The following is a 27,674-nucleotide window of genomic DNA, read 5'->3' as shown; positions in this document are numbered from 1 at the left end:
GAAATAAACTAAAATATACTATTTTTTTTTTTGTGGATTTAAATATATATTCATGTTTAAAATATTTTTCTTTTAAAATGATATAATTTAATAATACTAACATTATTATATATTAGCAAAATTTGGTGGCACACTTTTGAAATTTGGCGGCACACAAAAGTGCCGCGGAACAGTGGTTGAGAATCACTGATCTAAGCAATAAAAAGTAAAAATAAAATCATAACGCCTAATGAAAAAATGCTGCATCTTAAAGAAAAATGTTTTTTTTCTTAAGAACTCTTTGACTATCGAAGAAATACAATGAAGAAAAAAACACAATTTCCTGACTCTGCAACAAAGTACGTACGTATCTCGTATAGCCAATTATACACACGCGCAATCACGTTGCAACCGTGCGAAAGTATCTACGCGGCTTCTGTTGCCTTCAGCGGTTACTAGGCAGAGTGAAAAACGTCGCCAAAATATAATCGAAGCCTTGCTAGTACTGCTGGTAGGCATTTTTGAATTCGCGTTCTCAAAGGGAGGCTTCGAAAGGATTTAGATATCCACCGGCTAAGTGTTGTTTCCTGCTTTCCTGTCAATAATAACAATAAAAAACCACTTAGGATAATCTTGAACAATATTTAATGTATTTTGTGTCTTTAGACCCCAATAGCTCCGATAAAAAAATTAAAAAAGTTTGATCGGCAAATTGACACCGGTAAATTGTAAGGCATTTTTTTATAATCTATAAGAATATAAGAAATAAACAAAAAAAAATCGTCTACTTAGCGGATAATGTCGTTTGGTTGACTGCCGGTCGAAGTGTTGTTGTTTAAAACTCGTGCTTGAGTAAGATTTTCTTGAAACTCTCATTAACGGGATTCAACTTATCATCCGTTTTCTTGCTCTACGAAAGGAATAGTTTCAAAATTTTCGAATAAAAAAATGGTGATCTAATTGTTTCATTTATTTATGGGGATTGGAGGCAGACAAGTTTACGGCACATTCGATGGTCAGTGGTTGCTGTTGCTCACGGACTTCAGTAATGTCAGAGCAACAGCCAGCTCCTGTTTAACCGTCGCTAAAGGTACCGTAAAGCACAATCAAAAACACTGGCCACACATAAAATTAAATCTATATCTATATATATAAAAATAGATTGCTGTTCGTTAGTCTCGCTAAAACTCGAGAACGGCTGGACCGATTTGGCTAATTTTGGTCTTGAATTATTCGTAGAAGTTCAGAGAAGGTGAAAAAATATGAAAATGCTCGGAATTATATAAAAACAAACAATTTTGTTTTTCCTTTGATGTGACCCCCGTAGGACGGATTCCTTTTGTTTTTTATTTCTCGATTGAGGCACTACGAAGTCTGCCGGGTCAGCTAGTATCAAATAAAAAATTATAATAAGAAAATCAACTGCTTGAATCTCACCGCTGCGGCTTAGTCAACGCTAACCGGCATTTTGAATTGTACGTAAAATTCCGCCGCACACGTTTATCTTACCACAAAACATTTCTCGGTGAAAGTTCATTATTTATCGCCACTTTCATTTACACGTGCTGCGCCTTAGAAAAGATAAAGTACGCGTGGATAAACAACAGACTATGAAGATTTACTTCGAAGGAAACATTGTGGTTGGAAGCGACTGTAGACTAAATAGTTTTATAGAATAACAATTCTCAATTTGTATTTTTATTAACTTAGATTTTCTGCTATTCATTTAAGAAGTTCCTTATTCATAGCTGTTGAATTAGCTCGAATATTGTTATGACAACCGTTCAGATTTTTCTTTTTTACTTAATTCAATCTCAATCACTGCCAGAGCAAACTTATTTTTGAATCGATTTTCATTCGATTGTAAAGATCAGTATTTATTGCTGATATTCGATATCATTCAATAGTGGTCAGTGGTTACCGGATCACATCGCAACAAGAATGCTGCTACCTTGAGGCATGAGGTCTGAGTTACGTTATGTAACGTCTGCCCCGCCCTGGGCCTGACTTGAATCTGACAGAATGATGGTATGGGCTTACAAAATGCGATACTAATGACGCCATACTAACGGAAAAAGCGCACTTCCTAAATTTACACTCGTTTATTAGCACATTATTATATTGTGAAAATATCGCTATGACGAAGCAAATTTTTATTTTAAGGAATATAAAACATTCTAAAATTTGTGTTGGAAATGGGGCATTTGTTTACATATTATAATTTTGAAGATATTTAAAAAAAATTGAAGCCTTTTATGAAGCGGTCTGTAATCACAAATTCACATAAGATCAGAACGTAAGGTGTTTTACTTTCGATTAACAATAGAGGAGAACAAACCGTAATTATTTTTCGTAAAACCATTCCGACAACTGGGTCAACAGATTTATTCAAATTTGCCCGAGCCCCGAATCCTCCTAATAAGGGCACCTCTAATTGATTAGTCGCCATTGAATGAACGTACGAAACAAATGGGCTTTTCGTGATTAGGAGATACGTGATTGACTTCGCTTTTAGAAAAAATCCCTAAAATAAAAGAATTATTTAAAAAAACAAATAAAAAAAAACAATATTGTCTATAGAGAACTATCCTTATTTACTATTCTTAATGGTATTCCATAATTAAAAATTTAGAATACAAAACAAAAAAGGTTTAGGTATTACAGTAATAAATTTTAAAAAATCGGTTGTCTGTAAAGTTGGTTTACTGACAATAGTTAAACGTGGCGTCATAAGAAAATACTGAAGGAATGGTTGCATTTTTCAAAAGAAAATTTTAATTTTATTTGTTTGATAGATATTTTGTATGGACAATTGACACCATATTCACTTTTCACTGAACTTCATACTTGACGAAAACATATAAATGTATTATTGTATAGCATCTGTCCACGCGGATGCATCGCTCACTCAAGTAGGAGAGAGACAGATGTCGAACGCTGCCGAATGCGGAGGCCGATTGTGCCTCTTTGTCGCTCGTTGCACGCTCTCGCCTGCACTTCAAGCCTTAAATGGAACGCCTCAATGAGTCATGTTTTTTCGTGCGTGCAACCGGCTCCATCGAATTATAAGACGTTGTCACGTCAAAAAAAAAAACTATAAAATTACACTTCGAAACATTGTTATCGAATATACACAATAAATTAATATGTTGATTAATTACATAGCACACACCGCTTGCTTAATGCTACGATAAATTACGCCAGTTCACGGAGTTGTTTGCTACCGGAGATCATTTAAAAGGATGGGCGTATCCTCTACAAGGAAATATGGGATGCTCTTGATTGAAAAGTATACAACATAGGTACATATAATATTAAATTCCTTTATCACTTACATACCAATGTACAATATTTCCTTCCTATTTTTATTTTACGTCACTCGACTTATGGTTTGTTAGTAGAGACCTCACAAGTTTTATCAACGTCAGGTTTGAGCCCCGTGAGCTCACCTACTAGTTACGGTTACGCTGGAATAGCCTCTCTAGGCTACCTAGATTAGGTAGGAAAAAAAAAAAACAAGTTTTGTGCTCGACATTGTACTTTTGTTGTCAAAATATCTTAATCTTCGCATTTGATTGAATTGAATGATAATAAATAAAAATACTATTCCAATTAATCGCTAATCTCTCGTGTAAATTAAACTTTCAATGTTCATTTCTCAAATGCAACAAGGCATAACAGATTCTCGCAAGTTATTTTTTTACAAAACTCTTCAATCTTTACGATTGCAACAACGCTTATTCAAACCACTCTGATGACCTAAATTACCGGGAAGAGAAATAGACCGAACGAGCATGTACGTAAGGTTTAAGATCATAAAACTTGAATCACCCGATTAAAGTACAGAATGTAATATCTGCTAATTGTCATCGCTTCGGACGCTTACAAGTGTACCAATGTTTTACAACAAAGATCTTCATTCGTTCTATATACGTTCACTTTTGTTTGTTAATTATCTATGTTTTGAAATGTATAGCAGCATGATAAACTTTATTATGAAGTTGGATACACATTTCATACTAGTTTTAATCTCGGCTATTTTTTATTGCCATTATAATTCTTAGGTTACGAATACATTCTCGTGGTAGGGGACGACGAATAGTGTGCCAATTTACAATGAGCGTTAATGCATTTTCGTTGCAAAGATGACTATTTTGATGGCGAATTTTATAAAGGTGCTTGAAACCAAAATGTTTTTGGTATAATCAACTAATGAAATAAATTATCTATATTTCTGAAAACTTATATATTTCCCTGTTATCTGTGGCGATGTATTTAATATACAGTATATCTACCATAGACTAAATTTAATTTATTAGTTACTGTTAGACGATGAAATTAAATGTAAATCATTATTTCTTTGTCTCTCAGTTGGCACAACTGTTTGAAATGCCTGCTTTGCATCTGCGGTACCAGGAATTCTTAAAACATCAAACTCATCTTTTGTTACTATAACATATTCCACAAATTTACCGATAAACTTTTATAATATTAAGAGAAAGTCACTTAAAATATGAAAAATGGGTCTCAAGATAAGTACTAACCATTAGAGATTACGATGAAGAATTATTTTTTGGATATGTTCCAGAATATAGCGGAAAAAGGCCCAAAGGCAGAAGTCCAATGCGCTGGTCGGACTAGATACGCCCTACTCTCAACACTTCAGTTCACGATGCTATATCCACACAGCCAAGGATAGGCAAGGCTGGCGCAGGATAATCCAGAAGAAACTTAATAAAGGAGGCCACAACCCTCAGCATTGAGGATTATCGACGCAAGGAGACCGATGTTCCAAATAAATCCATTTCCATTTAGAGTCGTCGTGGCCTAACGGATAAGACGTCTGGTGCATTCGTGTTGAGTGATGCACCGGTGTTCGAATCCCGCAGGCGGGTACCAATTTTCCTAATGAAATACGTACTTAACAAATATTCACGATTGACATCCACGGTGAAGGAATAACATCTTGTAATAAAAATCAAACTCGCAAAATTATAATTTACATAATTACTGGTGTTAGGACATCTTGTGAGTCCGCGCGGGCTGGTACCATCACCCTGCCTATTTCTGCCGTGAAGCAGCAATGCGTTTCGGTTTGAAGTGTGGAGCAGCCGTTGTAACTATACTGAGACCTTAGAACTTATATCTCAAGGTGAATGGCGGATTTACGTCGTAGATGTCTATGGGCTCTAGTAGCCACTTAACACCAGATGGCCTGTGAGGTCGTCCACCCATCTAAGCAATAAAAAAGGCACAAATTTCATTAATAAACGACCAAAAGCTATCTCTAAAAAATATTCAAACAGCGTTAATACATTTTAATATGTTTCGTCTTTGTATAATCGAAAATAATGTACTATCGACTGTGTGACAGTTGCGAATTAAAATAATCGAATCTCAACCGCCGCTTCCAAAAACAATGTAAACATTGAGGCCGCAAGTTCAAAACAATACGAATTTAACTATCTCACACTCGTTAGCAGTTCAACCAAGGCCGTGGGAATGAATGACTTTAAATGCAACTACTACTAGGACAGCAAGGTCCGAACAGACATGACTGACATTTATTTGTTTCGCTGATAATTCTACTACGATTGTTTCTGATCGATAAACGACTTTAGCTGATAGTTTAAGCTTAGATTCAATTGTATCGATTAATGGAATCGATACTGAAGATAACAACCGTTTATAATCGTATGACAAATTTCAATTGGCTTTCAAATGTCTTCTTTGTTCGAGCATTATATTTCGATTTATTAAAATCGATACCAGTAACAGTAGTTCGTTACGAATCGAGTTACAACATCTGTATTGACATTCAGACTATTTCTATCGAAGTTCTATAATCGATCTTTTATCGATGTTTATTTGTAAGAGGCGTTTAGAATTGTTGGTTTTGTAACGCAATCATGATTTATCGATTCTCGGTTTCAAATCGATAACCGTTTTAAGACAGTGATAAATGTATTTAGGATACTCTACAGATGTATTAGTAAATTTACAGTCACGATGTAATTAGGTTTATTAAATATAATTGTTTAGCTATTGCTCATCGTAATATTACGTTTGATGTTTGCCTTTGCCTAAAATTTTAGTAGCATTTGATAAAACGCTCCAGCTGCTTATTGGATACTAGCTTTTGCCCGCGACTTCGTCCGCGTGGAATAGTTCACAAATAAAGCTTTATTTTAGAACAAATTTGGTTAGCATAAAAAACGTTATAGTGAGTCAACCTTAACATATGAGTCGACTATTATCAAAGCCGGCAATGTGACTTTTGGACAATTATTGGTAAATCAGAAAAACGAATTATTGACTTTGTATTCCATTGGCAGTCACAAAACTCTTCTGAACGACATTTTAGATAAATAACAGGTTAAGTATTAACCTTTATTTAATGCAGGTTTTGAACCGTATTCTTTGAAGGAGACGATTATATTCAAATCAATCTGTATTGACATATCAATAACATTTTTTTGTCCAAATGCACAGATTGCCACCTTTGATAATAGACGACTCATATAGACATATGCTATCACGGACTTCTTTTAGATCTTTTAAAGGAGAACAATTCTGTCGTACATTATTTTAGCGAAACTTTAACCGTTTCTGCAACGCACGCAGCGGAAGCTCTCAAAAGGGAAAAACCCGATTTTGAAACATTCTTTATTGGTGCTCCGCTTGTATTGGTCTTAGTGATGTTATATAGCCTATAGCCTTCCTCGATAAATGGGTTATCTAACACTGAAATAATTTTTCAATTCGGACCAGTAGTTCCTGAGATTAACGCGTTCAAACAAACAAACTCTTCAGCTTTACAATATTCATAAGTATAGATTAAAACCTTTTTCATTAGGATTTTTCAACATCTCGTATTTGATAGTATAAGCAGTTATAATAATAATAATAATAATAATAATAAACATTTATTCCAAACACAAATTAAGTACAAAAAATAAATAAAAAAGATAACAAAAATAACGAGGCTTGGAAACGGTTATCGGCTCAGCAATGCCTAACAGTAACGAAACAGTCGGTACTGCGGCGCTGATCTTCCGCCGGCACCTGCGGAGTGACGCGCACACCAGCATCAGACCGACCAATACACAACATTGTAAAATATATTAAAAAATAAAAGAACATGAATAATAAAAAAAAACAGTTATGAAAAGGACAACAAAATGACATTATTAAATTAATTTAATAAAAATTGCAGTTGCAAAGCACAATTAATTATAGTACGGTGTAATTATATTTAATATTTTCGAATTTTTCTTGTATATTCAAAAGATATACTTTTAAATTTGTTTTAAAGGACCTTAGCGTTCTCTGGTGCCGGATAGGTGGAGGAATATTGTTCCAACATTTAGAGGCCAAGTAGCGGAAGCTGCCTCTAAAAGCAGCAGAGCAGTGTCGAGGAGTCGCAAACACTTGGGAGCGTTGTCGCGATTGCCTACCGCCATCTCCTAAATAAGTCAACTTAAGATACAAATAATTCGGCGTTTGCAATTTTACGACTCCAAATAATAAACAAGCAAAATGCAACTTCCTTCTCAACTTTAAATTCAACATTTTGCTTTGATTAATTATCGGCGTAATATGGGACATACAGTTAGAGGCTGATACCACCAAAGAGGGTATTCTAGTCAAGGAAATCCTTGCCCCAATAATAAAGATCTAGAAACCGGTACCAACCCGACCAATTTTGATGGAAATCACACACGATTATCAATTTATGAATAACTTTGCCTAAATTAACTTTGCCTAATTAATTAGCGATATAAATACAAGGCTAGCGGCTAAATTATCCGGCTGTAATATTATTATTGCACAGTAAATTCCAATTAAATTTTATCCATATCTGTACACTCCCGTGCATATAGTAATACACAATTGTGTAACTCAACAGTTAATATAGATTGAAATAGATAGAGTTTGCTTTGTTGTACATCATAATGATTCATAAAACCATTTATGCAATAACAAATAGAAGTACAATGGACAGTCTTACGGCTGTTAAGCGATTTCTTCTAGACAACCGTCAGATAGAGAAAATATAAATATAAATTGAATGTGTGATTGTATACAATTTGTAATTTCAATCTAAATAAATATAAGTTACTAGGCTGACCCGGCAGACTTCGTAGTGCCTCAATCGATAAATAAAAGACCTAAACTTTTGTATAAAATAAACTTAAAACAAACAAAAGGAATTCGTGCGACGTGGGACACATCAAAGGAAAAACAAAATTGTTATTTTTTATTTAATTCCGATCATTTTCATATTTATTCCTTTTAAACCTTCTCTGGACTTCCACGAATAATTCAAGACCAAAATTAGCCAAATCGGTCCAGCCGTTCTCGAGTTTTAGCGAGGCTAACGAACAGAAATTCATTTTTATATATAGAGATTAAACACAAATACTTATTCGAGAATATTCCCACTACAGATTACGCGTACATATGTACATGAAACTTCTTATACGTGTATAATACATGCATATTTTAATGATACATACACACAATAAGCAATATAAATATACAATATAAAGTATTTTTGAAAAATAATACTTTAATTAATGGAAACAAACAAAATACTTTTTACTGGGGGTAGAACCTCTTGTGAGTCCGCGCGGGTAGGTACCACCACCCTGACTATTTCTGCCGTGAAGCAATAATGCGTTTCGGTTTGAAGGGTAGGGCGGCCGTTGTAACTATACTGAGATCTTAGAACTTATATCAACAAGGTGGGTGGCGCATTTACGTTGTAGATGTCTATGGGCTCCAGTAACCACTTAACACCAAGTGGGCTGTGAGCTCGTCCACCCATCTAAGCAAAAAAAAATAAATAAATAAAGTATATTTGGAATTTTGAAAACCAAAAAAACTTTTATAAGCAATGCTTTAATGCGTTATTGCTTGAAACAAAAGACAAGTGATAAAGGTGTCATTAGCGTATATAATCGGATCCATTTTGTTTTAAAGTCAACAATGAAATATTTGGTTGAAAATCTCAAACCTTACTAGAATAACTATAGAAATACGCATAATTGCTTCACTACAGAGACATCTAACTATTCCGACAATATCAATTCTGCTACATACAATGTCCAATGTCGAAGATTTACTCACTTGAATTTACAATTTCCATTCAAGAATTTCTAGAGACACAAAACAAAGTACAACATTGAAATACAGCTTAAACTTTTAATTAGACAAATACAACGTGTATGTAATGTATGTTTAAGTAAATTAGTACATACACATCGTTGGAGATTCGGATTTTCAACAGAACCATGCATTTATTTTACTTTAGATTATTTGTCTAGAGTCTAGACGATACTACCCGCAAGTTTTATCAGGCAAAATAAGATTCAGTACATATTTGAAATTAATTAATTAATTATATGCTGCTTTGTATATTTTTTTTATTGCTTAGATGGGTGGACGAACTCACAGCCCACTTGGCTACTTACAACTTTTTTTCTCGATTTAAATGTGTGAGTGATTAATGTGTTATTATTAACCGATAATAAATGAATTGAAATTTAAATTTACTGCTTTCTTGCACTAAGGACTAAGGTCTTATTGACGAGTGACCCCCTCACCAACTCCGAGGCTAAAATGTTTGAAAACACTCACACTCCGATGAGAAACAATCTCGAATACTGTGACTTGCAATTTACCGTTTTACTGGGAACATCCTGACACTTAACCAGCCACAGCCGGCAGGATATTGCGTCTTAACGAACCAGCTTTAGGTCTAGAATTATACAAGAGGCTATATTCGGGTAGTCAGACGCGAGTGTATATTATGATAATTTTCTGATTAAACATTACGTAATGTGAACGTACCTTAAATACTTGTTTCCATTTTATGGGTCATTGGACATTAAGAAACGCAGTTGAAGTTATAAAGTAAAAATATTAAACATAGCAGCCCGCTCCGGCTCCGCTCGGGTCTTTAACAAAAACTACGATATTTGACGTTGTTTTATTTTTTTAAATAAAAGAACACTTATTGCGGCATAACTATAATAGGTAGACACATGCTGTCGCGACACTTTTTGTAAATAATAATGTGTTCTACAAAGTCTTAGTATATTATTTTATTCTATCGTCAATAATTTTCGCAGGGCACGCGATTTAAAGAATATTTTAGGTAATTTTTTTACACCTTGGGTTATATTATTGGAGTTTTAGTAAGGATCCTTTTTTTTTTTAAAAAAAAATATAGCCTATGTCACTCGGGAATAGTGTAGCTTCCAAACAGCGAAAGAATTTTTCAAATCGGCTCAGTAGTTTCGGAGCCTATTCAATACAAACAAACAAACAAATCTTTCCTCTTTATAATATTAGTATAGATGACTAAACTGTTAAAGCAGATTGAAGTACCCTTTGGTATGTTGAATAAACGCTAAATTAAATAACTTAAAATAAAAAGAAAAACTGCGAGAGTCGTTATGTAATAATAATAAAGCCATTTAATCCAAATCTCACTCTGGATTTATAACACATGTTTGTTAGTAAGTTGTTGCTTAAAATTAAAATGGTTACTTATAATTCATTAATTGATTGATGTCAATGAAAAGTCACTCGTATCAAATTATAAATCATTACACGTTTTACTTAGAAGAACTAAAAACCCGCTTCTAAAATTACATTAACTAGAGGTCCCGCAGTAGTCGAAATTCGACTATAATTAATTGGAATTGTAAGTTTGTACACTATTATGGTTGTATTTTATACTTCTATAATCACAAATTTCGCAAAGACTACACTGTAAAAAATATTAACAAAGACAAACAATATTTAATCTATTCTCAATTTCACCACAGACGTCAAGAACAAAAGTTTGACAATAAATGGTATGCATGCGTGTGTGCGTCAAATACACGGTATGTAGTGTGTGTAATGTTTTCTTTATTGATTTAATGTATCTTTTATGCATTATTTTAAAAAAATATTGGCATTGTGCACTTCTTCTCTATATTCTCTATAAGTGTGGAAAATTTCATACTCCTCCGTCCGCGCAATTTTCGTAAAAAGGGATACAAAGTTTTTGCTTCACGTATTAATATACCTATAGATAACGTAAACTTGTCAGCCCTGATGCACTATCACAGTTGTCGTAGCAAACCATAAATTTGGTTCGCCGAATCGCGTTTACAGCTAACCATAACATTACCGATCTTATTTTCTTAACTGGAAGTGTGAAAATTCTATGATTTTATATTTATCGAGTAAACGTGCCCTATTTGACCCGCGGCTGACCTTTGAGTTGTCTCACAGTTTCACCTTCGGTGGATTGACTAGTACCAATACACTGTCTAATATTACGGAGATTAAACTTTCATTCAATTAAAACTAGAAACATTATAATAATAATTTAATCTCTTTTTTTTAAATAAATTATTTTATTTCTAATAATAATAATAAATATTTATTAACAATCACGCCACGTCAACTGGTCCCGTGCTAAGTTCGTAAAGAACTTGGGCTACATGTATCAGACGACGGAAATAAATGTAAGATTTTTATTTTACACATACATATATTTAATATACATCCATAGCCCTGGAAAAGATATTTTTATATTTACATACAAATATCTTCCCTTTGTGCGATTCGAACCCGCGACCCCCTTGTGTAGTGACCATGTCACTTACCACTACACCAAATTTCTCTCTTAAAAGTACCTATAGTACAAATACAAATAGAGATTAACCTTATAAGTTATTTTGTTAACCTTTGAAAGAGCTGAAGTCTGTACTAGGTTGAAAGACCTGTATTACTGATCTCCAGGCTCCTTTTTATTATTGTAGCCTCTTTTTTCGATAATACTCCATCGCTTCTGTTTTAAATATTAGTAGTCCTAAAATGCTTTTGTTTATGTACAATGAAACAAAGATATTTGAAAGTGCACAATACTGGTGAACCTAATATAATCGGATAGGCTTGTTGTTATAATGACTGAAGTCACTGCTTTTGCGTTGTGAGCCTCCACGGATTTAGCTATAGTCCTGCCTATGTATATAGGTGAAAGTTAGTTGTGCCATACACACATGTTGGTGGTTGTCTTTGTTCATCGGTGGCTGTTTTAAACCTCTCTTGGTGGCAGGTGGCAAACTTATGGTGAACTCATGTATATGACCAGCAATATTAAAAAAGATTCGTCCAATATTAAGATCCACATTGAATATTACGACACAACAGTAAAATATACTTGTAATATCAAAGTTGACAGAAGTTCGATGGTTAATAACAGAAAAAATCTTGAAATATCTGCTCAAACACATTATTTATCACATAAAACACTAGCATCAAAAAGAATGTATGAGAATTCGCGAACGCGGCGAATGTTAAGTCCTAACTTGTCACAAGACAATCGCTATGAGGTACCGTTGCAAAATGTAAAATACTCGTAAAGCCTGCAAGCAAACTTTAAGCTCTGCAGGGCTTAATGCCAAAGTGAACGGCTTTATCGAAGATAATAACAATTCTCGTTACTGCGACATAAAAATAAATGATCCGTATTGATTTTTCGTGTAATTTCATTAGGTTTATGAACTCCTATGACACTTTGACGTGAACTGTAGGATATTTTAGTGTTTAATTCAATACCAGTGTTATTGAATTAAATTGAAATAAATTGTAAACAAGTATGACTATTATTATTAAATTCATTTATTTCAGATAATATTACGAGTAATCCATATTATTTTAGTAACAGTGATTTCTTAAAAATATGTTAGTAAGGATGTAGTAACAAAAGAAAATAACAACAAACAAACATTGCAATTGCAATCGTTGACCATTAAGAGAAAATTTTATAGACCTCTCTACAATGATTAAGAAAAGGTCCATCTGCCACACTTTTTCGTCCACTTACGTCCACTTTTTACCGGTGGTAGGACCTCTTGTGAGTCCGCGCGGGTAGGTACCACCGCCCTGCCTATTTCTGCCGTGAAGCAGTAATGTGTTTCGGTTTGAAGGGTGAGCCAGCCGTTGTAACTATACTGAGATAACTTATATCTCAAGGTGGGTGGCGCATTTACGTTGTAGATGCCTATGGGCTCCAGTAACCACTTAACACCAGGTGGGTTTGAGCTAATCCATCTAAACAACAAAAATATAGGTTTACAATACAACAACCATAAAAGTCATCATATTATATCGATTCACATAATCGAATCAAAGTACCTTGCACGCCTGAAACTCTATTAATACAAACATAAATGCTAACAACACTAAAGCCAAGTTCGACGATTGACGCAACAGTTCAATGTCACGAACTATAAGTGTCTATTGTTTTAGTTTTATATAAAACTAGCGACCCGCCCTCGCTTCGCTTCGGAAACATTAAAACACACATGAAACTAAAAAAAAAAAAAAAAATTAAAAAAAAGTAGCCTATGTTCATCAGGGACAATGTCGGCTTCTAATGGAAAAAGAATTTTTCAAATCGGTCCAGTAGTTTCGGAGCCTATTCGAAACAAACAAACAAACAAATTTTTCCTCTTTATAATATTAATATAGATCATAAAAACACCAATGTAATTACCGTGTGCGAATTTTTTTATTCGCCATTATATAGTTTTGTTCTAAGAATTATTTTCGCAACGATTATTTCGCAGTGAGAGTTCAAGTTTGGAGATGATGCAAGATGCAATACGTTCAGAGTCATTAGGTGCTCAGTTGGGCTTTTGGACTTTAGCACTGTTGAGGTCAATGGACATTAATAGTTGTTCAGCATACAATGCGTAGTACCTAGACTTTTTCAAATAAATCTCATTCAAGGCCCAAAATGTTTTTTTTTTTTGTTATTTACTGCTTAAATGGTTGGACAAGTTCACAGCCCACCAGGTGTTAAGTGGTTCCTGGAGCCCATAGACATCTACAACGTAAATGCGCCACCCACCTTGAGATATAAGTTCTAAGGTCTCAGTATAGTTATACATTACTGTAACGCATTTATATAACTTACTGCAATAACCAAAAGGAATTTACTAGTAGCAGGGTAGACTTACACTTGGGTAATTTAATGTCTTCTGAATCTTACTGAATTGTTCGAAAATGAAACCTATATTTATTTCAACTTTTATTTATTTTAGTGAGCTGTATTGAATAAATTAGTAGATATACAAAATAAGATGCAGGGTTTGTTATGTGATAAATGAGCTTTGCTTTCTTGATAAAATACCAAACCGAGATTTCGCGGTACGAAATATAATATGTTTTTTTTTCTAATTAAAATAATCTAATACATATTATAAATTTGAAAGATCGTATGTCTGGATCCTTGCTTATTGGATCACGCAAAAGTGCCTGCACTGATTTGGAACAAAAAATCGCACAAAAATATTTTATAACCTGGATTAACACACAGGATAGATCATTGTAAATGGAATGACCCGGGCAACGTCGAGTATATCAGCTTTAATAAATACGAATACGTTCGCTGATTTAACGTACCAACCGAACCACAAATCGTCTGGTAGCTTATTTACTAGAGAATAACGGAGATAACTCTTTATCCCAGAAAAATCTAACATTCTTACTTAATTACTAATTCGATTCGGATGATACCGGGGCATGTCTAATATTGTATAATATGTAATAACATACATTCGTTATTCCACACTTAAGAGTTAACTGAGAACTCGACCACTTTAATTGTTCGGTTATAATTTATTCGTAAATTATAATATAACGTTTCTTCCATTAATTACGTTAATATTATAAGTACAATGTACATAACCCTTCTACTCATATCTGTTCATAAAATATTTGTAAGTACTTCACGCTTTTTTTACAATAAAATCATTTTTTCTTACACTATTTTTAATTCAAATTTTTTTAAATTTATTTTCTATATTTTAGTTGGATTTTCTATAAAAGCGTATTTTGTTAGTATTTTTAAACTATTATTTATTTTACATTTTTTTAGTTGAATTTAATTTTTTTCAATGTTTTTTTTAATATTGAATTGTCATCGGTCCTTAATAAGTATACCAAATTTCGAGTTAATCCGACGTTTGGAAGGGGATCAAAATCATGTTCAAAGATTCCGTTACAAACATACATACGTCTGAAGCTAATAAAAACGTATTAAAAATGTAGGTACATAATCCTTCATCACTAAAATTTTTATGCTACAAATTTTACATTTTGATTCACATCCAGTCAATTGACTCGGACACGGAATATGGAAGAAAATATAGGTTGCACTCGAAATAAAATAAAAATTAAAATTGAACACGCAAAACAGAAAGCTAAAATTATACTATTATTTTCTATTTAAATGACGAGAATATTACCCATGCCCATGGAAATTCATCGTAGAGATACTTACAAAAGTAATTACAGTATTATTGTCATTATAAACATATTAGAAAATAGTGAGTAATAATAATACGTATTGACAACAGTAATAAAAAATAATTTACTCGATCTATTGTTCCGCGTGTTCTGGGAAATAATAGATTGGGGAAAAAGTTTTAAGAAAATTTGAAACATTTTTAATATAGTTTATTTACATTTAACCAAATTATGTAGGTACCATTTTACCATTTACCATACCATTTCTTCATTAGATTCACTCATCTTGAAAACTACGAAAAATAAATAAAAATCACACATTTGCTTAATTTGAATTTGGAATTATCTTCTTTAAAATTGAAAATACCAAAACCAGCCAGATACAAATAGTATAGCCAAAGAAATTTTATTACAAGTTCATACATACCTATAATGCGAAAAGACTTTTTCCCCCAGCCTATTATGTCTGTATGAAGACAAAAAGTACACGAATCGTTCGATTCTGTATACATTTGTAGAGCAATTATCACAAATATTCTGCATTTTTTTTTTAATGTTAAGCTCTGCTAACCAATAATCTCTATATATAAAAATGAATTGCTGTTCGTTAGTCTCGCTAAAACACGAGAACGGCTGAACCGGTTTAGCTAATTTTGGTCTTGAATTATTCGTGGAAGTCCAGAGAAGGTTTAAAAGGTTGATGAATATGAAAAGGCTCGGAATTATATAAAAACAAACAATTTTGTTTTTCCTTTGTGTGTCCCCTTGATGTGTCTTTTATTTATCGATTGAGGCACTACGAAATCTGCCGGGTCAGCTATTATACTATAAAATAATTATTTCTAAATCATAAATTAACATTAGACGCAGATTCGATGCGATAACAGCGTAACGCTATCTGACCTTTATATTAATCACCTGTAAAACTTTATTTGTTCTTTGTTCGCGTCTAATGTTTTCGTTTTCAACAAACAATTCGTTCGCAGCTCAAAAGAAAAAAAAGATCCCACATTCGAAGCCGCTATTTCGAAATGCCGCGAACGTCGATTAATCAGAGCAAGGTCTGCGCGATGTAAATCTCTTAAGATGCTTATCCAATTAACTGGTGCATTCCGACAAACAGAAAATGCAATCACGACACAAGTTTTTTTTTTTAAGATCCAGTTGGCGAGGAAAGTATTTAATAGAATTAATTATTATTCGTATATTTGCGTGTCTCGTTTCCTTGGTCGCGGGGATTCGGGGAAACGGCGCGTGTTAATGATCTTAATGGATTTATTAGCGTGGCTTGTTTGTATTCAGCCATGCGAGAGCAACGCTGATCACTGACCAACATCGTGTTGGATGGAACGCGAAATCGCGATTCGAAACTATCGATTACGAATCGTGCGTAAAAAATCGATTAGAACTAAAATCAATAAAAATACATCCGATGCGAAATTAATCGAGTTGTTTGTTGATTTCGCTTTACTTTGTTCGCTTACGACTATTCGTCGATTAATAATAATAATAATAATAATAAGCCTTTGATGCAAATAATAGGTTACATACACGTTTCAAGTATGAAGAAGAAATTATAAAGAAGAAAAGAAAAAAGGGAAGAAGAAAAAATAATAGTGATGCTGTTAACACTTATTTACCCTTATCTCCTTCCTCCCCTCATCCCTCTTCCCTCCCTCCCCTCGTTTAAAAAATATAAATGTAGATAGTGCTTTAAAAAAAAGTTTATAGTGTAAATATAAAAGTTTGTTTACATGAACCCTCCTCAAATGAAGGTGAAGGCCTCCTCTAAAGAATACCATGTATCTTTATCTTGGGCTATTTGCGGCCAGCGGGTACCAGCTATTTTTATCAGCTCCTCTGCCCATCTCATCCCATTCGTCGATTACATATTTTTTTTTTATTTAGCTTAGATTTAGTTTTATTTTTGTTGAACGAGACCTACACATTGTATTCTGTTGCATATCAAGTAATTGTCACAACTCAACATTTTTTCCGTTACTGGCGTCAACCATGCACTAAATCTTCGAGTTGAAAACACTGCTTTGTATGACCAAATACCATTCAAGATTCACTGCAAATTCACTAAAGGAATGTCATCATATTGGAACACCAATTGACATTACGTCAAGTGACCTCTCATTAATGTAAGTAAGTACTCATTATAAAGTTGCAACGATCTGTGAAACTAGTAATACGGCAATAATAAACACAGTGTTCTTTGAGTGTTTTGTTCGTGTTTTTTTTTTAATGGGATAGCCGTTTCGGATTGTGTATCCGAAAGCGTATTACGTCTGTCGAAATGTCGCAATGTCGAAATATTTTTAAGATCATTACGGTATCATCGCAGAAATTCTTTTACGTGTTACGTTCTCTTGAGATTCGGCTGTTACAATGCAATATTTTTCGATATTAAGAGATATTTTTAATACAAATATTTCTCAATATCGTCAGTAGGACGTTGTTTCGACATTTCGAACCTTCTGTAATATGCGCGCCATTTGTTATTTAGATATTACTTTTTTTTTTCAAATCATTGGTATTGTTTAGTAAACTTAAAGACGCTTTCTATGGTTCAAATCAGATTTCTTTCATTGAGATGTATAAATCAATAATGGAACCCCCAATTTCTTTTAATAATAATTATACATGCAAATGGGTAGCCACGTAGCGAGTTTTAAAGATGAAAGATGGACCAAAAGAATTACACATCACAGAGGTAGACATCACACAAGATAGCAAGATGACATCACAAGGACAGCGGGCCTAAAGTGGACACAGGTGGCCCCAAAATAGGGAACATTGGTTTTCGTTGGAGGCCTTCACTTGAGGAGAGGTTCTTGCAAATAAGTTAAAGGAAAAAAGAAAGTATACACATATGTTATCCACATATGTATTATAAGAATTGCTATTATTGGTATTGCAAGAAATATAAAGGTTTTTTATTTATTTATATTGATGTAAATATGACACAATCGTTAATATTTTTCCAATTCATCTTCACGTCTAAAGAAGTTTAGTGTTCGATGAAGAACCTATTTTCTTATTTTTCAAAATGAGTCAGTATATTAGGTGGTAGTGGCTTTAATTGCTTTTGTAGCTTAGTATGGGTGAACAATATTGTAATGACGGTTATTTACCAAGGAAACTGAGAATTCTAATATCGAAGAGATTTATGGTAATCCTAGGACTTAATGAAACTTCATATGTTTGGGCAGACCCATAATTCCATCGTCATATCATATGATACACGACCCAATATATTATTGTATTATATATTGGATCGTGTCCCAATATATTACAATATATTATTGTATTATATATTGGGTCGTGTCGTATACTCATATTATTGTAATATATTTATTCATAAATATGTTAAATTTTTACTGTTGGTCGTCTTGTGAGTCTGCACGGGTAGTTATTTCTTTTTTTTTACCACCGCTCTGCCTATTTCTGCAGTGAATCAGCAATGCGTAACGGTTTGAAGGGTGAGGTAGCTAATATACTGTAGACTGAACCTTAGAACTCATGCCTCTAGTTATGTGACGGCATTTACTTTGTAGATGCCTATGGGATCCGATAACCAGGCGGGCAGTGATCTGGTCCACTCATTAAAGCAATAAAAAACAAGGGCTTCACTATTCAGTGTACTTAATTGCCAGCTCTAAACAAAATATATTTTGTTAGCTGTGGTTTGACAGCTGATGTCCATGGGTGATGATGACTCTTCATTATAAGGTTTTTTTATGCTCTGACGGGTTAACTAGGTCTCAGCCCGCCTTATGTAAAGTAATTAGTGGAGTCCCTAGGCAACGTCCTACGCAACTCGCTCTGAGACATGAGTTGTGAGTCTCGGTTCTATGGTATAACGGCTGCCCCACCGTTCAAAATGGAATGCATTACTCTTTCGCGGCAGTATTAGGTAGGATGGCAATACTTACCTGGGCGTGCTCACAAAACAAGGGCGGATCCAGCTTTGGCGCCAGGAGGGGGTCACATAGTCGTGGGCAAGTTAAGAACTTATAATTTAATTTTGATAACAGTAGATAATAAATAAATAAATCATGATGTTCTTCAATTAGTCCAAGTTAGTTCAAGTCCTGGAACTAGCTCAGGGGGGGGTCATGACCCCCATGACCCCCCCCTGGATCCGCCGTTGTCACAAGATACCCTATCACCAGTAAGCTGGGCCCGTAGCTTAACTACGCAAAAGCAGTATGACATTTTATGAAAGTAGTATGACATTTTCTTCAATTTTCGTGAGTCCCAGACATAAAATGAAAACATTAAAACTACTTTTACGGTTTAGTTAATTTTTCGTTTTTAATTGTTATTTAACTATTTCCCACGCGTCGAATACTTTACAGCAGTGATTCTCAACATTTTTTTGTTGCGGCACATATTTAACGATTTCAAAATTTGGCGGCACACAAAAAAAAGATAAACATTATTTACTTACTACAACACACTGCATAAATAGTTTATCAAAAAATTTTAATATACGAAATAAACTAAAATATACTATATATTTTTTTTGTGGATTTAAATATAAATATTCATGCTTAAAATATTTTTCTTTTAAAATGATATAATTTAATAATATTAACATTATTATATATTCGCAAAATTTGGCGGCACACTTTTGAAATTTGGCGGCACACAAAAGTGCCGCGGAACAGTGGTTGAGAATAACTGCTTTACAGTTTTCGTGGTCACGGACGACAAAATCATTATAATATATAAATATATAAATTATTCATCGCCTCGAAAAATATTCAAATGTCGTAATTTAAATGCCAAAAATAGTAGATGCGAGATTATATAGAGTAGATTTTGTAATTTAATCTTAAGTGCTAATAATTTTAAATTTTTTTTTTCAATAATTCTCAATGCGCTGAATTCTAAAATAACACCGTTATATTTTAAATCCTAAAAAATAGTACTAGTGAGAGAGAGAGAGAGAGAGAAAAAGAAAGAAAAATATGCCTTATTGTACACCAAAATAAATATAGTACATTACATATATGAAAAAGTACAATAGTACAATATTCAACTGTATATTTTTTTGGGTATTCACAAATTTCACAAATGGTCCTGTTATATGAAATTTGAAAGGATACTTAAGCCTCCGATGCGGTTCCGTTTTTAACTTAATGTATTTAGCTGTTAAGTTCGTTTTTAATAATGAAAGTTTCAAAATAAACGTAACGTTTTCGACAAATAATTACAATACAATCACAAACTGAGATCCGGATGTATCTCGGTGGGCTTGTCCACGCTAATCTGGACAATATCTAAACCAATTTGTGAACAAACGAAGCCAGGGGATTTGTCTTATTTAAATCGGCAGACAGAAGCGAACTGTTTGAAATCGCGAATAAGCTTTCAAAACGCGCCCCTTGATAATAATTAAACAATTCAGTCGGTTCCACCGGCCCGAGAATTTACACTCTTCGCCATAAAAAGGTACGAAAAAAATGTCATACGTACACTGTCGTTTGTTAATTGTTGTTAATTTCAGATGTTACATATTCAACTGATTTTCGTTTATTAATTTCTTTGATTCACTTTCAAACGTTCTATATATATTATTACTTTAATAATCAAATATTTTTAATTAAATGTATTTGGAAACGATAGCATTCCATTATATTATATTTAATATACCTAACTGTTACATTATCATGTTAAAGTCTTCATTTCATCTCAGCGTGTGTGATGCGTACACTATATAATATTCCAACTTTGATAATAAAAATAAAACGAAAATTTTATAAAATAAAAAAATAATAAAAACATCTCAAATCATTCACTGAGCTCAAATTTATTTGTCCTGAATTCTTCAAGACATGTATATTTACAATTTTCCTATATATAAATATTAAGTAAGAAGAGAGCACATAAATTTCGATAATACTATCGGTATTGTTATCATCAAAGTTATGCTTCAACGGAGCGTTCAGCTTTGAAGCAGGTAACAAGTAAGTAGTTCCTAAATTTTCAAGGACTGCGCGATCCCTCCCAGAAGATAACTATTGTTCCCTAAGTTAGGCAACCCTTACTTTCCTTTGCCTTCGAAACTTTGTTTCAGTTATTACATTTTACTTTGTTGTATAGAAAATATTACTGCTATTTTTCTAAAGCAAGTTTCCAATTTAAGAGCCAATACAATAAAAAAGAATACTTACCTAGAATAATAAGGACCTTCATCGTTGCTTCCTACTAAAAACACTGGCACAAGAATAGAAGAATTCAGGTTTTTTTTTTTTAAGAATCGTTCGAAATTTGAATTTTGGCGGCGTTCGTTGCGCTTCGCCGCCGGTCCGCGTGTGGCGCTTGCGTACACGACGCCATCAACCCGCACTATTCACGTTCACTTTCTACGTGGTGGGGTGCCGTGGGGAAGCCAAGGGTTTCTTGACACTACTGTGTTACGTACCGCCACGAATAATTATTCGATATAATTATTAATCGAATGTCCGATTAATGTTTCCGCGTCGTTAGATTCCTTGGTCACATTTTTTTTAAGTGTGCATTTAAATCTCACTCTACACCGATTTTTTGAAACGGTAATCGTACAAGATAAATTGAATTGAAGTCTTCGTGGTCTAAAGGTTAAGACGTTCGGTGCATTCGTGCTGAGCGATGCACCGGTGCTCGAATCTCAGGCGGGTACCAATTTTTCTAATGAAATACGTACTCAACAAATGTTCACGATTGACTTCCACAGTGAAGGAATAACATCCTGTGATAAAAATCAAACCCACAAAATTATAATTTGCGTAATTACTGGTGGTAGTACCTCTTGTGAGTCCGCACGGGTAGGTACCACCACCCTGCCCATTTCTGCCGTGAAGCAGTAATGCGTTTCGGTTTGAAGGGTGGGGCAGCCGTTGTAACTATACTGAGACCTTAGAACTTATATCTCAAGGTGGATGGCGCATTTACGTTGTAGATATCTATGGGCTTCAGTAACCAATTAACACCAGGTGGGCTGTGAGCTCGTCCACACATAAAGGCAATAAAAAAAAAATAAAAAAAAATTTTGGAACATTAAAAAACTCAGCATTGAAATGCTGACGACACATCTGACTCACTTAATGTTTAGTATACGCTATCAAAAGTTTTTGCTCATACCACAGATTACCGTCACAGTCGAAAGTGAACTTCGAATTCCTGTTTTTCGAGAAACCCAGTGAAATGAGCGCAGTGATTTATGGTGAATCGGACTGACTCATATTATCACTTAACACTAGTTTCTATATTAATGTTCTCGCATAATCGACACTTGTAAATTAAGCGCAGCGCTGACCTAGAGCTTAGCGACCGAGACTACTGTGCCCCGAGGATCAGATTCGACGCCGGGTCGGTGAATAAATTTGTCAAAATTAGAACGTTAAAAAACTCGCACTAAGCACGCTGATTCTGATCTAAGCACCTGATTGGACATGTGCTTGCTTATTGATAAACAAATAATTATGTATGTGTGACATTAGATAATATTATTGATATTAATTAGTATTAATAGTAATATTGTAATAAATATAAACATATTAAAGGATGTATATCTTTACCTATATTCTCGGAAATGCTCTGCGTAATCCGTGACGACTAGATCCTCAAATCTGATTAACATACCAAAGCTGAGCTCGCAAATGTTGGACAGCCCTGTGAGGCCGCCAATTCGTCATAAATAACTAAACAACGCAAGTCACTTCTACTGAATTCATTACATCAAGTGGATCCCACGTTAATGCAACATTATTTCTCAAATAATTCCGAAATTCTACCATTGCCTGTGTTTGCTTAGACGCTGTTGCAATAATGTCAACAACGGCGTCTACATAGATGTAATAGAAGCACACTTATAATATTACTAATTCATCGTGGCGTGGAAAATAATTAGACATACCGATTTGAAGTATCGATAAGTGGAAGTCTCAAATGTACTCTCCAATCAAATAGGAACCCATATCTCTTTCGCAGCAGAAGCAGGCATGATAAAGTCTGAGTAGCTTTGACTTTAATCTAATTTAAACTCAACCTTATGTTTCGAGGAGGATAAAATTAAATACCATAACACTATAAGCGTACGGCTAATCCTTAAAAGAAAAGCTCCCAAGGGTCGAAGGAGAATTTTTTGGCGGCCCCTAAACTCTATGATCTATAATGATTATTCCTATTAGCGGTATTATTTTGCTTAGATGGGTGGATGAGCTCACAGCCCACCTGGTGTTAAGTGGTTACTGGAGCCCATAGACATCTACAACGTAAATGCGCCACCCACCTTGAGATATAAGTTCTAAGGTCTCAAGTATAGTTACAACGGCTGCTCCGCCCTTCAAACCGAAACGCACCACTGCTTCACGGCAGAAATTGGCAGGGTGGTGGTACCTACACGCGCGGACTCGCAGCAGGTCCTACCACCAGTAATTACGCAAATTATTATTTTGCGGGTTTGATTTTTATTACACGATGTTATTCCTTCACCGTGGAAGTCAATCGTGAACATATTTTGTCGAGTATGTATTTCATTACAAAAATTGGTACTCGCCTGGGATTCGAACACCGGTGCATCGCTCAACACGAATAGACCGGACGTCTTATCCTTTAGGCCACGTCGACTTCAAAAAGTAGAGACTTCAAAAGGTAGATTTCGTCTTGCGTATTCTTACCGTGTGTATTACAGAAATTCTGAAAAAAAATTAGAGTGAAGTATAAAACGCATGCATTCATGCATATGAAACGATGCCACGCGCCTCTGTGCGAATCCTGCAGGCAGCTAACAATTTTTGTATGAAGTACGCACTTAACAAATGTTCAAGAATAATATCCACAATGAAGGAATAACAATATCGCGTAGTAAAATTCAAACACGCAAAAATATTATTTTCATAATTACTGGTGGTGGTCTTTGAGCCTATACGAATACCAACACTCTGTCTATCTCCACCGCGAAGCAGTATCTAATGAGTTTCGGTTTGAGGATGGGGCAGTGTATATTATAAAACTGAGACTTAGAGCTCACTTCTTAAGATGGGTGGCGACATTTATATTGCTGATGTGCCCGAAAATCACTTAACACAAAAAGGGGTCGTGAGCTCCTCATCCATCCATCTAAGCAACAAATGGGTTATATCAAAACTATGATGAGAAACTAAGTTTAATCATATTACACGTCAGGATTCTATAGCCTTGAGCATCTGATGGAGCCCTTCATGCGGACAATGATCGGAGGCGCTGGAGGTACATTATAAGTAGTAAAATCATGTCGACATATTATGATCAGGACCTTCGAGAGGAAACGACGCGAGGAGGAGGAGAACACATGATGGTAGCTTGGAAAATATATTCATTTGCTAAGCTACATCACAACATAGTATAAAACAAAGTCGCTTTCTCTGTCCCTATATCTGTCTGTCCCTATGTATGCTTAAATCTTTTAAACTACGCAACGGATTTTGATGTGGTTTTTTTAATAGATAGAGTGATTGCAGAGGACGGTTTATATGTATAATAACATCCATTAAATAGTGAAGAAATCAATAATAAATTATAGTTTCCGAAGCGAAGCGAGGCCGGGTCGCTAATAATAAGTAAAACGCTATGTTACGCGAATGTGAGCTAGCAGACAAAAGCCGTCGTGGCTTTAAAAATAATACGCCCGGTGCACACGTATCGAGCGAATCCAATTAGGTCGGTGTGTAATCCCGCAGGCAGGTACCTATTTTCTAAGAAAACACGCTAGCATGTGTTCAACAACGACTTCCACAATTTTTTTTTTGTTATTGCTTACATAGGTCGGCGAGCCCTCAGCCCATCTGGTGTTAAGTGGTTACCGGAGCCCATAGACATCTACAACGTAAATGCGCCACCTGTCTTGAAATATAATAAGTTCTAAGGTCTCAGTGTAGTTACAACGGCTGCCCCAATCTTGAAACAGAAACGCATTACTGATTCACGCAGAAATAGGCCGGGTGGTGGTACCTACCCGTGCGGACTCACAAGAGGTCCTACTACCAGTAATTTTTTCTCATATTGTTCTTATAATAAAAACCTTGAGATAACAGAACAAAACTTTGGGGGTAGATTTTTTTATTGCCCTTGTAAGCACACGAACACAAGACACGCCTAATGGTGAGTGGTTACCGTCGCCCATAGACTTCGGCAACGCCAAGGGCAGAGCCAAGCCGCTGCCTACCTCGCCCAAAACACGTCATTACGGATCCTCCCGGCCCATTAACGGTGCTTTTAGGTACCACAAGCATCGGTCACCGTCCTCGTCGAACTCGCCTCTTGCGACGAAGGGCTCGACGAGCGAATTAAGCCATAGACATAGCCCACTGTTTTTCTCGCCGGATCTTCTCAGTGGGTCGCGTTTCCAAACCGGTGGTAGATTCTGCGAATCACTGCTCTTGTTAAGCCAGCTTAGTAACACTCCGGTTTGAGCCTCGTGAGCTCACCTACATGTTAGGGCGAAGCTGAAATAGACTCTCAAGACTATCAATCAGCATAGATAGGAAAAGAAAAAGACTTCCACCATGGAGAAATAATATTTGTGGCCTAAAGTAGTTGATAGTCAGTCATTGTAGAGATTATTTTATTTTGAAATAATACAAGTAATAAATTCTGTCAAGAGGATTTATATTTCAGCGACATCTAGTACTGATTGCAGGAAACATGGTGAAAACTAGCTTCAATATCGCACTTTCCTTTTAAAGGTTGTGCCTCAGAGATGGCGCTCGGAATAAAAGTTGGTTTTTGATAGTCGAATATAGATGTCGTTAGTGAATAATTGATATACTACATGGTACCTACCTACACATGAGTTAAATATTTTTACACTCTTCATTATACACTCTTCACTTAATTCATTTGACCATTCCGAAGATCCTTATAACTTACATAACATAACACGTAATTTTGTAGTCATTTATTCCAACTCAAATATTATTAAAACACACATACCTGTCTGATGTATGATTTAATCTATCACTGAACGGATCGAACGCAAGTTGTTTAACAAAAACAAAACAATATACTTGTTGTAAATTTAAAATATTTTTTACAAACGATTTGTATATTTTTTACCAAATTTTTTACCACGATTTTACCAAAGTCCATGCAGCCAAATAAAGCCGCCATGTTTTAACGGATGTGCCAGCACTTTAAGCCCATCAGGGGAAGACGGATCTTTCCGGTACATTTGCGAATTTTACACGCAAGCCGGATTTCCTGTCGATAGCCTGTGGGCCCTTCGTTTAATTGGGTTTCATGTTTTCCTTTACAAACATACCTGGGTCTTTGTGATAGACTCTTATCGGAAGTAATTGAAAGATGGTCTGAGGCTTATGTAGGTATATGTATGTATAGGCTTACTTTTGCCTTGTTTTTTTTTTCTTTTTAGGTGCATCTTTGAATAAAAATGCCATCTTTCGAGAACGATGTTTATAATTACATGATTGTTTTACTTTGATTGTTTTTATGGATATTTGTCAATTACAATAAAATGCTGTTTAACCGACTTTAAAAAAAGAAACTTAGAACTTTTTGTAGGCAAAGAAACTGATGATTATTTTCTTATCAAGAATTGGTTTTGATGAATAATTTAAATCTCAACAAAATCCAACCAAATAGTTTTTGAGTTAGGTATACACTTAATAATGCGTATTTAATGAACTTCCGACTACATGGATGATCCCTATTTTATTTTCTTGAAGTTATTTTTATTTGTTTATTAAACTAATAAGGGGGTCATTGTCACATACGAACATTAGAAACATCAAAACGCGTCCAATCTGCTGCCTACCGCTTAGATATATTCTTATGCTAATTTTTTTTTATTGCCTGGTTGGGTGGACGAGCTCACAGCCCACCTGGTGCTTAGTGGTTACTGGAACCCATATACATCTACAACATAAATGCGCCACCCACCTTGAAATATAAGTTCTAAGGTCTCAAGTATAGTTACAACGGCTGCCCCACCCTTCAAACCGAAACGCATTACTGCTTCACGGCAGAAATAGGCGGGGTGGTGGGTACATACCCGTGCGTACAAGAGGTCCTACCGCCATTAAATTTATATAATAGTTTCCCATATATTCGTTCACACAGGATTTATTCCCCTATCTAATAACAAGTTACTACAAGTTTTCTTCATTCGATTTTCACAGTGAACATTCCCTTGAACAGTTCTGCGTTGGAAATGTTTCTGCGACATTTGTCAAGCAATCTATCCAGTAATGCGGTTCGTGACATTTACGAGCCCTTCAACGACAGCGGTTTCGTTGTAATAGGCCAAGTACGGATATTTTGTAATGAAAGTCCTAATTCCATCCAGATACACACAAAAAAAAACAAGATTTATTTACATT

The 27,674-nt window shown here is 34.8% G+C and overlaps 1 protein-coding gene across 2 annotated transcripts in view; it reads right to left on the bottom strand.

Moving 5' to 3' along the window:
* LOC101747088 (ataxin-2 homolog) overlaps nt 1–21,907 on the bottom strand; it is a 55,558-nt gene extending 33,651 nt beyond the window's left edge. For both annotated transcript variants that reach the window (XM_004931299.4, XM_004931300.4), the window contains exon 1: nt 21,489–21,907. In XM_004931299.4, the coding sequence (XP_004931356.1) occupies nt 21,489–21,510 (22 nt within the window). In that variant the 5' untranslated portion in view covers nt 21,511–21,907. The remainder of the gene's footprint in view (nt 1–21,488) is intronic.
* Between the last annotated feature and the right edge of the window lie 5,767 nt (nt 21,908–27,674).

Source organism: Bombyx mori, chromosome 7, assembly GCF_030269925.1.
Source record: "Bombyx mori chromosome 7, ASM3026992v2".
Taxonomy (NCBI): Eukaryota; Metazoa; Arthropoda; class Insecta; order Lepidoptera; family Bombycidae; genus Bombyx; species Bombyx mori.
This window is presented reverse-complemented; position numbering and strand designations above follow the sequence as displayed.